The 12990-nt window shown below is 37.3% G+C and overlaps 1 protein-coding gene across 1 annotated transcript in view; it reads left to right on the forward strand.

Annotated features, from left to right (window-relative positions):
* The first annotated feature begins 12605 nt into the window (after window positions 1-12605).
* Window positions 12606-12990, forward strand: part of SPPL2A (signal peptide peptidase like 2A) — a 28848-nt gene continuing 28463 nt past the window's right edge. Inside the window, exon 1 of the mRNA XM_025038812.1 lies at window positions 12606-12765. Coding sequence (XP_024894580.1) covers window positions 12715-12765 — 51 coding nt within the window. The 5' untranslated portion in view covers window positions 12606-12714. The remainder of the gene's footprint in view (window positions 12766-12990) is intronic.

The following is a 12990-nucleotide window of genomic DNA, read 5'->3' on the forward strand; positions in this document are numbered from 1 at the left end:
GCTCTGGGGATTCCTGCTCCGGCGGCTGGTAAGGGCGGGCGCTCCGGCCTCCCCGGGGCGGGGCTGGGGCCAGGGCTCCCTTCCCCTCTTCCTCCCCACTCCCCGGGCTCCCGCCTGGACTCTGCCCGCAGCTAGGCGGCCTGCTCCCGTTTTTCCCTTTTATTTTCCTCCCCGTCCCATTACTCCCTTTCCTTCTAGCCGCTTTTTCACCTTTCCTCCAGCCTCCCGCCCCACCATTCCTGTCCTTGGAAGCCCCCGAAGTAACAACCCTAAAAAAAGCTCTCTGCAGAGCCCCTCCTACCGCATTGACCTTGGTGCCTCTGTCTAGTTGGTTCACTGTTCCGGGCATTTTTAATTGACTTCTGAGATTTATGGTCTAACCTTTCTTACAACTTCTTAACCTCTTTCCTCCTCGGCACAAGAAGAAAAAATGTACATTGCCCCAGGAAGGTCAGCGGTTCAAGGACTGAGCTTTAATGGCTCTAAATACAGATTTTTTTTTTTCTTCCTCTGTAGTTCCTGCTTACCCTTAGGGTTTCTTTGATTCCATTCTGGGATGGCGGGAGGGGGCTCAGTAATAGCAGTAATTTAAAATAACTTTGAAAAGAACACACCAAAGTGTAATGCCTTTGGTGGTTTTTAGTTCTCTGCCTACTTAGTAGGTTGAATAAGAGTAACAAATGTGTGTTCACAAGTTTGTTTTCGAAATTACAGAAAAGTAGTGTTTAAAAATTCAACACCAAACAGCTGGAACCTTAGTGGGTGGTCAGGAGCCATTGTTCAGTGGTTTAGTTTCTGTTTCTGGTAAAGTTCACTTAGGGAACTTAAGGTTGCAGAGTTTTATGAGTTTTATTTACACACTTCGTGGGGTGTATGCCTGTCTAGTTCTTTCCATCAGAATGTGTAACTTCTCCGAAAAAGTATATTTTGCACACTCTCCAGTTTCAAGGATTACTATCAGTGAATATATTCACTATGAAAGTGTCTTCAACATTTGTTAAGAAACAAAATCAGAGTCTAAAAGGGATAAGTGCCTTTGGCGTATTTATAATTTGTTAGGCAACATTTGGTACATGAATGAGATAATGTATCTAAAACCTGCATGGGGAGGGGGGAAGGGTATAAACAATATAAAAAGAATAACATTAGCAGTATTAGACTGACTCTTTGAGGTGTCGTTTGTCATATAGTCAGTTATGTCCAAAAGATAACAATTCACAGTCTGAATGCAGATAGAAATGAGTGCTTTTGCACTCATTTTCATTTGAACTTCTTAAGCTAATTATAAGAATATATGTTCTCTATCACATTCTCACTAATCCTTTCTCAACACAAATTAATCTAATACATCAATTGCTCATGATCTCACATTGAAATTCTTATAAAATCTCTGAACCCTCTCACTAGAAAAATGTAAGCAAAATTTTCATACAATTTCAAGAGCTTCACAAATCTGAAGGTTGTCCTTTTTCCAGATTGTTGCTAGCCTCCTATTCCCACATTCTAGATTTCATTCTTTTTATATTGCATGTATGTATTTTGTTGTATCTTACTGTATTAATCTTGGGTTCTGTAATCCTCAATCCTAGGATTGTGGGGACTGTGGGAGAGGAAGAAACTTTCCTCTACCCTCAAGGTTTTTTTTAGCTGGCTCAATAATCAGGTAGGCATGGGATAGATTAGCAAGAGAAAATAACTAAATTTAATGCATACATATCTTTGGGAACCTCATATACATGAGAGAGTCAGAGGTTCAGAGTTAGAAAGGGAAAATGTATATGTAAGACATTCTGAAGTATGAATGAGATAAGGTGACTTGGAGACTTCAAAGGGTCATTGCCATATGATAAGAAAAGCAGACAGTTTAGTAAATAGAAGTTTGTCCTGTCCTAGAGACAGGTCAAAAGAGGTTGGTTATCTGTGATAATCTCCCATTAAGGGTAAAGCTCCTAATTCCAGAGGGGGACAGAAGTTTCTCCTGGCCCACACCTAAAATTGCCCTTAGCTCAATACAGTCCACATGCCACAGATGCACATCTTGGGGCAACTACTTCTGAAGTCCCATAGTAACATTCTTTCACTCCACACATATTTGGCATGCATCTGTTATATGCCAGGTACTGTGCTGCTGACTGAATAAACCAACAAAATCTTTTTCAATTGTCAAAGTTTTTTTCAGTGCCAACTAGTATTGATTTCCTGTTTCTTGTTGGTTTTTCAATGGTTTGTTTTCGTCTTGACTCTTCTTTTAATTTCCTGAAATGATTCTCATTCCTTTTTTTTTCGTTTTTCTTTTTCTTTTTCTTTTTCTTTTTTTTTTTTTTTTTTTTTTGAGGAACTCAAATCTGATCTCTTTTTCCTCAGTAGGAGCTCGATCTTTTTCCTTCTGCCTGCTTACTGGATACGACTTCCCTTCCTACAACACTATCTGATGTTTTTGTTTGTTTGTTTATGTTTTGTTTACCATTTTCTCCCTGAAACCCTTGTTTATGTCTCTTCTGTAATCTGACAGCTCTGGGTAGCCTCGCTGAATTCATTTGAATTAATGATGTCAGCTTAATCATTTCATTTCTCCTTTCTGGGCTTTTGCAGTTGACACTGCTGGGCTTCTTTCCCCTTAGTCACATAAGAACAGGGCCAACATCCTCATCTAGAGGCAGCATGTAATCTCCAGAAACCACTGCATTCTTATAGAAGAGGCAGAGGATTTAATTTTGGAAAGGTCCTTGAACCTCATATAGTCTGCTCTCCTCATCTTGCCCTATTCACATCAATGACGTCACTGTGTGTATTAAACTCAAACTACTGTGTGTTTGGATATTTTAGTGAATTCTAAACCCATTAAACATTAAGTCTAGAATTAAAAAGAATTTCTGGCAGGTAGTTAATTCTCTCTTTGCCTCACCATGATTCCGTATCGCACTCATCTTTCTCTAGTGCAACCCCAACCCCTAACCTTGATGATTAGACCTTTATTTCAGTGTTACTTGCATACAGTCACAGAGTTCTATTGCAAAGAGAATGAATGCAGTTTAACCTGGTTCTGTTTTCTAAAATTGCTTCAAAGTTCTCTGAAGAATCCTGAGTCTTTTTCATAATGTTTTTACAAAAGTTCAGTTCATTTTTTCATAACTTCAAAGAATGTGAAGTGCTATATAGACCCATCTTGAACTCATTACAATGAAGTAATAATCAGGATCCCCAGCAGGAAAATCTCTTGCAGAAATCTGCATGCCTTTGGAATGTTACACCAATTGAAAGGATTTAATTCCTTATCTTCTGTCCTTCTCTCGAAACCTCCTGAGGAAATGAGGTGTGTTCTGCTACCCAAGCTATGGGAGACATGCCGAGCTGCTGTGCTATGGACTGGATTGTGCCACCTTCCCCCACCCCCTAACTCCCCACCCCAAGTTCATATGTTAAAGCCCTAACCACCAACGTGATGGTATTTGGAGATGGGCCTTTGGGAAATAATTAGGTTTAGATGAGGTCAGATAGTAGGTCCCTTGTGATGGGATTGGTGGCCTTATAAGAAAAGACACTAGAGAGCTTGCTGTCTCTCCTTCCCCCCCATATGAAGACATAATGAGAAGGTGACAGTCTATAGGCTAGAAAGAAAGCTCTCAACAGAAATCAACCATGCTAGTACCTTTATCTTGGACTTATAATGTCTAGAACTTTGAGAAAATATATTTCTCTTTAAGCTACTCTACAGTATTTTGTTATAGCAGCCCATGCTAAGACAGGTTTTGGTACCAAGAGTGGGATGCTGCTGTAACAAATACCTAAACATGGGGAAGCAGCTTTGTAACTTGGGTAATGGCTAGAGGTTAGAAGAGATTTCAGGTGCATGCTAGAAGTATAGACCTTAAGGGCGATTCTGGTGAGGTGTCAGAGAGAAATGAATAACATGTCATTGGAAACGAGGAAAGGTGATCCTTGTTATAAAATGGCAAAGAACTCGACTGAACTGTGTTCTAGTGTTTTGTGGAAGGAAGAATTGTGAGCAACGAAATTGGACATTAGCTGAGGAGATTTCTAAGCAAAGTGGTCATGGAGCAGCTTGGTTCCTCCTGGCTGTAAAAGAGAGAAGAATTGAAGGAGGAATTGTTAAGTAAAAAGGAAGCAGAATTTGAAGATTTGGAAAATTTGGGGGCTATCCATATTGCAAAAAATGAGAAGCTTGTTCTGGAAGGAACACTAAGGGTATGGCTGAACAACTATTTGATAATGAATGGATAGGATTATATGAGTAGAAACACTGCCAGTTTGAACTGAAGGGACAGAAATGGGACAAAATGAAGAAAGGTTGTTGGACTTATTGGATTTGACAGAATGGGATGGTGGAGCTATGTGGCTGTGAATGTGCATTATTCTTCAAGAAGAGGGAGTAATGGCCTCAAAGGCATTCAGAGATCATCAGGGCCACTGGCTCAGTTTCAGCAAGCTTTAGGCATATGCTGGGAGCCTTAGGGATGGTACTCCAGAGAGCCAAAGGGGTGGGGCCACCCCACTGAGCCATGGGGGTGATGCTGCCACCCAAGTGGGCCTGGAAGATAGGACATCGAGCTAAAAAGGATTATTCTTGAGTCTTAAGATCTAATGGAATTTGTGTTGCTAGGTTTTGGACGTCCTTGGGTTCCATCGCTCCTTTCTTCCTTCTGATTTCTCTCTTTTGGAATGGGCATGTCTAGCCTATGCCTATCGCACCATTATATTTTGAAAGCACATAACTTGTCTGCTTTCGCAGTTTCACAACTGGAGAGGAGTTTTGCCTCTAGATGAATTGTATCTTGAGTCTCACCCATATTTGATTTAGATGATATTTAGATGAAATTTTGGATTTTAGGGTTGATGTTGGAATGAGTTAAGACTTTTGGGACTGTTGGGATGGACTGAATGTATTTCGCATGAGAAAGATATGAATTTGGGGTGCAAGGGGCGGAATGCTGTGGACTAAATTGTGTCCTCCCAAATTCTTATGTGGAAGACCTACCCCGCAATGTGGTTGGTTATTTAGAGATTGGGCTTTTGGGAGATAATTAGGTTTAGAATGAGGTCATCAAGGTGGGGCCTTTAAGATGGGATTGTTGTCTTGCTCTCCCTCTTTCTCCGTATCATGGGGACACAGTGAGAAGGCAGCCATCTACAAGCCAGGAACAGAGCCCTTATCAGAAATCCACCGTGCTAGCACATGATCTTAGGCTCCAGACTGTGAAAAAATAAATTTCTGTTGAGTAAGTCGTCCAGACAATGGTATTTTGTTATGACAGCCTGAGCTTAGATACATTTTGTCACATTCTTCCTTTAATTTTGAGATTCTTCACAATTTTTCTTTTCTCTGAGCTGTCTCTGTGGATTCCGCATCCCATTTTCTGCTTTCTAAGTCACCGATGACTGTGTTATCTTGTTACCAAAATGCAACTGCTACAGGTACATCTTCTTTGAAATTAAAAATAATCCTGAGAAGGTTCAGGAAGATTATGTCTTGTCCTAGATTAGATAGGAAGTCATGAAAAAGAAAACTACAACCCAGAGATTCCAGACATTCACTTAGTTGTGTCGTAATGATTTTTTGGTGAATCACTATATCACAAGACTGAATAAATTTGTGAAAGTAAGAAAAGGTTTAAAGATAGGAGAAGTCATGTTTATTATACATTTGATAAGATTTTGTTGTTGTTGTTAAAAATCACCTGATATTGGGTCTGTTACAAAAATCTAGACCGTAAAGTCTCCAAGTATAGGCCTTTACCCCAAAATACTTATTTAAAAAAATATTTTTTATTGCCTTAGGACAGAATTTGTCATACTTTACCTTGCCCTATGGTCATAAATCAACTCCGATTTATGCATTTATATCTGCCCGGCCTTGTAAGCATTTGAGTTTATGAATTCTAGTATTAGTAATAAGTTCTCTAACAGCCAAGATATAGCATTAGTAAGATTACTTAACGATAACCAGGAAGAAGGCTGGATCTAGGTAGCAAGTAGAATATAAGCCTCATGAAGGAGAAACCCTACCTTACTTGTGCTCTGCTATCTCCCCTAGACTCCTAGAAGACAAGGTAACCATTCATTCATTCAACACTCTCATAGACTGCAGAGTGTTGAATGAATGAATGGTTACCTTGTCTCCTCCTCACAACCTAGTACCTAACCTGTATATTATATGTCCCCATATTCTCCAAGTGCAAGGAATGATCTTAGCTCTACTTTTCCCATGGCCCACAGTCTTCTCTGATTCCCTATAAATCCCCGTTTGATGCCCTAGCTCCCCCTAAACCACTAGCTAAGTAATAAGATTACAGTTAATCTTTTTGGGTCTGGGTCTGTGTGCTTTTAGTGAATCATTTCCATAAACCTTGAATACTGGAAGCGAGTGTAGAAACAATATAGATTGTCTTGATTATATAACTTATTAGGGAGCAAAGAGGAATAGAAATAGTGAATGACGAGAAAGTTACTTAGGCCTGACTTTGGAACATATGTCATTCAGGCATACTACCCCTCTGCCTTTCCTGTAGAGGCCCCTTTCAACTCTTTTACTGTATTGCTATTGACTTAAAACTCACAGCTATGTAAAAAGAAAGATGTTTGTAAAGAAAGGAACACCTCCTACATTGCCATGATGTAAGAGTAATGTTAGATGACTAGGTCCTCAGCATTTACCATTCCATGATTACGTTGTAACTTTATATCTTCTGGTTTAGGAATATAGTTTTTTAAAAAATTGCTAGTTCTCATTATAAATAAAGTCTGTTTATTAACAAAATTTACTTAAAAGCCCCATCTCTCATATTTGGTCTCTAAAAGTAGAGGAATAGTTAAATTTGTAGATTTTATGAAGAAATTTTGCAGGGAGTTAATTGAAAAGAGAGTTGCAGTTAATCACAATCACACACTTCCCCTTGAAACTGGAGAATTAAGTATTTCTAATGGAGAATGATAGAAATAACGTAAACCACATTTAACTCACATACTGTAGGGAAGCTAGGACCCAGCGATACATATACTGAAGAGTTTTGAAAGAACTTATGTATGAAATGGGCGAACTGTTGGTCAAAACACGAACATTGGCTATACTAGCAGGTACGATGCGACTCACCTCTTGAGAAAATTCCAACAATGTCTGGAAGACTGGCAAGTTTTACTGTTCTTTATGAAGTCTATAACCATGTATTCTATGGACCAACATCATAGTACCACCTGGAAGCTTGTTAGAAATTCTTAATCATAAGCCTACCTAAAACCTGCTGGATCAGAATCTGCATTTCAAAAAGAACATTAAAGTTCAAGAAGCAATGATCTATAATATAGAGTAAGAAATTGCTACACATATTACTGAGCATAATCTTTAGGAAAAAAGAACCATGTGTGGCTAATCTGTTAACATTTTCTAAGGGAATTTAATATATAAATGGATAAGGGTTAACATTGCATTATTCAAAAAAACAACAAAACATACAAATAAAAAAAGTATTGCATTATTCAGGCTTAATCTTGAGCAGGTAAAAATGGGCCAAGACAGAGTCTTGGCAGACCGAAAAGATGGCACGGATACAGGGTAAATAGTAAGATGAATTTTTAGCTAGAGAATTATTGTTTTCAAAAGGAATATGTGAAGACTTAAATTTGGAAAATAGAGCTAATGCTGGAAGATACCTTTTGAAGGAGAAAGAAAGGTAGAAGACAAACTAAACCTGTGAGCCAAGGTCAAAGAAGAATCCTCAAACTGTGCTGTTAACTTGGACAGTAGGACAACAGCCCTGTTCCCAGTGGGTTAATATTGGACTGGTGAGTCATCATCAGGAGGCTGTTAGAACAGAGGCCAGGAATTCAAATGCCCGTAGTTGGGACTACCAAGAGACTGGAGTTGAAAGCAAGGGTGTAGCCCCGAGGGACAGGAACTCGAAGGTCAGAGCAAGAGCAAGACTGACGCAGTCTCAAGTATGTTGATGTCATAAAGGACCTTAAATATGTTCCTCTTTTTAAGGTCTGATTGGTCTGGGAAAATGGGGAGATAGCGCACCTGCAAGGATGTTAGTATAGTACATGCTGTTACAGCTCTTTAGACTTTTGGTAATCATTGACACATGTCATACCAAAAGCTGTTTAGGAAAAAAATAAAGGAATAGGCAACTGTAACATTAAGATAGACTTAAATATCAGTATTCTTTGACTTAGAAAGAAGGTGATGGAAAATTATCTGAAATCAAGTAAATTAGGAATTGTTCATGAACAACAGACATCCCATGAAGTATTATGTGAGGTAAATTTGCATCAAAAAGTGTTACTTCACACTCAGGGCTAATAAACTTGCTTCCTTGCATGTGAGAATCAAGTAAAATGCAGAAAATAAAGGCACTGGTGTGGGATTGATGATTTGATGGCCCGGAAGAACGCTTGATTCCATAAGTAGTGGTTGTAGAAACTAGCTTGAAGAGGAGGATTTGGGGCAGGCAGTAAGGAGCAGTTGTCATAGGGAAATGAATCCCATGGAGTTCTACAGACTTAGAATTGAGGGTATTTTGAAGAGTACAAGGAAAGGACTTAGAGTTTGGGATATGTAGGATGTGGGAAGAACTAATTGGATATTAGAATTTGAGTGGTGGTAGGAGACCCATGCCAATATTGTGGAAGAAGGAGTTAACAGCTAATGCAGAGATATATGCAACCATTATTAAAACTGGAGTGTGATGGCTGGGCACTAAAAGGTGCTTGGGCATCTGGCTGCATGAAGGAACTTGAAGTGAAAGCAGAATTGAAAGACTGCTGGTCTGGGTTTTGGAGAGCTCAGGTCTAATCCTGCCCCCTGAGACCACTTCCATTTTGATCATTTTGGATCTGTTTTAGCTATAAAATAAAAGCACTCGATTATGTTACCCTAAATCCTTTCAAGCTCCTGATATTGAGCTTTTTACAAAGAGAGTATTGTCATTACTGATTGAAAATATAAACAGATATTTTTTAAAAGTTGAATAGTCATAAAAGCCTGGACCACAGTTGATCAGAGGGGAAAATTTCAGATGTTTTGGAGCATGTCTCTAACTTGGAAGATATAAAGGAAGGTGTCCTGCCCTCTCACAATAGAGTCTTTGTCAGATGATCTAACAGCCTGGGTGGGCCACGAATCTCAACCTAATTTTGTGCTTGTAATATTTGAAGGGATACTGAATTCCAAGCCTTTTTCTCTATGCTTCTCAAATTAAGTGATCCACAGTGGTATAATATCCACTACTGTATTCTCTTATAGCCGTGCTACATAAGGTACAGTTCATAGACCAGCAGCATCAGCATCACCTGGGAGCTTGTTAGAAATGTAGAATCTCACACTCGTACTGACCTAAATCAAAATCTGAATTTTAATATTATCACTAAGTGATATGTGCGCACATTAAATCTTGAGAAGCACTGCTTCTATAGCTGTGGTTCTCAAACTTTAACAAGCAGAATCTCAAGAAGAGTTTATTAAAAATGACCTACCCAGGGTCTCTGATACAATAGATCTGGAATAGAGGCCAAGAATTTGCATTTTTAACACCCTTATAACCACAAAAGCTTTTACTAGAAACTCTTACTTTAATCACATTCTATTTGTGATAATCTGTCCCAGGTTTTTTTAAAATTTATTTTTCAATTACAGTTGATATACATTCTGTTAGTTTTAGGTGTACTACATAGTGATTAGGCATTTATTATGAAGTGATCACCGCAATAAATCTAGTACCCATTTGACACCATACACAGTTATTACAAGTAATATTGACTCTATCCCCTATACTGTGCTTTGTATCCCTGTCATTATTTTGTAACTGCCAATTTGTACTTTTTAATCCTTCGCACCTTCAGATTTGTTTTAAATCTTTTCAATAAGACTATACTTTCTTGTTTAGTGTTTTTTTTGCGGGGGAGGGACATCTTTAATAATTCACATACCATATAGTTCACCCATTTAAAGTGTACAATTCAGTGGCTTTTAATATATTCACAGTTGTGTGTAACCATTACCAAGTCAATTTTAAAACATTTACATCACCTTAAAAAGAAACCTCATATAGGTGGAACACAAGATTTTTAGGCCAGGTGGACACCTGACATTATGCATTTGTCAAAACCTGTATAACACCAAGAGTAAACCCTACTGTAAAGTATGGACTTTGGTAATGATGGATGTAAGTTCATTGATTGTAACAAATACACCACTCTGGTGCGGATGTTAATAATGGAGGACACTATGTGTGTGTGTGGTAAGCGGGTATGTGGAAACTCTGTACTTCCTGCTTAGTTTTGCTGTGACCCTAAAGCTGATCTAAAAAAATGAAGTCTATTTAAAGAGAGAAACTCCATAACCATTAGCTTATCACCCCCATCCCCACATCCCACCAAACCTTAAGCAACCACTAATTATCTTGTATTTCTTTTGCGTGGTACAAGTATTTGGCAAGATGTTAGATGTATTATTAATAATAATAGTTAACATTTATTAAGAGCTTAATATGTGCAAACAATTGCATCATCTAATGTAATCTTCATGACAACTTTATGAGGTTGGCATTTATTGTCATCTCAAAACTGAAGATGTCGATTGACAGATTAAATGACTTGTAGTATCGCCAGTAAAAGATCAAACTGCCATTCTGTCTAGGTCTCTAATTCCAAAACTCATGACATCTATTGCTAATAAACTGAATTTTTAAAGCTATACAAACTTTATAAGAAATTTTGCCACAATGTTTTAAAATTTAATGGAAATGCTTAAGTTTTTATGTTTTGTTAGCTTGCTGTGAAATTTGCTGCATGTTCCACACTCAGTCTAATCGACAACATGTATGGTTATACTTTCCTCTTTTATACTAATCTTCCACTACAATTTGTTTCGTCTTAATATTGATGAGTTTTGTTTTTATTTTATCAGTGATGAATTTTCTATTATTATAGGAAATTCTTGGACATTTAAGCTTTTTTTAATCTCTTAGTTTTTGTATTTATAAGAGTAACACTGAATATTATACAGTTGTGTAAAAGGTGGTAGTTTATCTGTATCAATATGGAAAATCTAATTTTAAATTTTAAATTTTAGAAAAGCTATAGAGCAGAATATATAGTATAATCTCATATCTCATGTGTAAAATAAACAATATATGTATATTATATATAGTCTAAATATTCATAGGTAGTGTCTGGAAAGATATAAAAGAAACCCCTGAAAAAAAAAGGAAAGAAAAGAAACCCCTGAGAGTATGATTGTGAAAGCCAGAATAATAGGAGAGGGACTTTCTACCTTTCTGTTTTGTTTGAATTTTTTTCTTTTTCACTTTTAAGTTTCTCTCTCCACCCTTTTCACACCCTCACCTTTACCTTTGTTTTCCTCTCATTTCCTTTTTCTTTTTTTTTTTTCTATAGCCTGGTGTGTCTGTCACCACATCCTCTTTCAAGCTCATATAAATGCGCAGATACATAAATGTACAGATATATATAAATATATAAAGAGCTTTGGGGGGGGTCATTATTTTTATAAAAATAGGATACTATAAATTTTTGCCTGGAACTTGCTTTTCTTAGTATGGACATCTGTTTCTACAAGTAGATCAGGTTCTTTCTTTTTAATAGCTACGTACGGTGCATATCATAATGTAATGGGCTTCTTACTGGTAGAAGTTGTTGACCAAATGGTCAAGGGAGGTTTTAAGTAGGAGAGCATAGATTAGAACATTTCTGTACTCTTTAGAAATTCAGATTGACTTGTGTTAATTATCAACTTTATATATAAAGTGGTCAAATATCAGATATTTTATGTGGCTCAACCTAATGCATGCTTTAGTGATGGAGGCTTAGTAGAGCATCTTTATTTGCCAAGCAATCTTTTTTCTCTCTTATGTTTTAGAGAAGGATTTGCTCAAAGGAGGAAAGAGGAAGGATTTGGATTGATCCATGTTTGAAGGGAATTGTGACGTGGAGTGGTATTCTAATTATTTTAGGATGTTTCATCATTTCATCTCCACTCCCACCCCCACGTACAATAGTTATTCTTTCCAGTTACTTCTTATCTCTTGTCTCTCTTTTCTTTCCAGGTAGTGAGAAATGAGACAAAAGGAAAGAACATTTTTCTAGCTCTTCTTTTTCCTCACTTTAAACTCTGAATTGGCCTTTTTGAATAAGTAGTTGCAGTTTCTTACGTCCCAGTTTCTTTGGTTCTTTTCCAAAGATAGCACTTTTTTTTTTTTATCCTTGTTACTCATAGAATATGGAAGGTATGACAGGTTGAGGGGTTTCAAGTGAATTTTCTTTTTATAGAACATAAACAGTGAAGTATTAACACCTAAGAGATTGAGAAGGAAAGTTTCAGACTGTAAAGGGAGTACTGAAGTTAACACATTATAGCAAGAATCCTCCCTGGGATATGGCCCTTTACAACAAGAGCCATAGTTGTATCCCCATAAAAAAGTGACTTAACTTCCTCAAAGGATGTGTTCTAAGCAAATGTGTACTTTCAGTATTTCCTCAAATAAGAAAACAATTCTTTGGAAGATCTTCCCTTTTACGGAAATGTGGTCAAACCTGTATATAAATAACTTTATTAAAATCCTTAGCTGTCGGCAAGCCAAATTATCACCAGTGTGAAAATTATTGTTCGCATCCTAGGCAGCTGCTGAGGAAGCAATCCTGCATGCGTCTGGAAATGGCAAACCTTTACTGTCTAAGGACTATTGCATGCTATATAACCCTCATTGGACAGCTCTTCCAAGTACCCTAGAAAATGCAGTAAGTAAATCATAGTTACTATTTATTTGTAATCATAGAAAGAATCGAGAGGTGAAAATAAGTGATGATTATGTTTTAGTATATGAACTGATTGTAATATATGGTGATTAATAAGTAATATTCATTTTATTGCTTTTGCTTAAATATTTTTCTCTCTGTGGAAAAAAAATAAGTTAGGGAACTTTAAAATACTTCAAAGCCTAATCGTCATAAAAAAATATTTAT

Source organism: Pteropus alecto, unplaced genomic scaffold (assembly GCF_000325575.1).
Source record: "Pteropus alecto unplaced genomic scaffold, ASM32557v1 scaffold86, whole genome shotgun sequence".
NCBI lineage: Eukaryota > Metazoa > Chordata > Mammalia > Chiroptera > Pteropodidae > Pteropus > Pteropus alecto.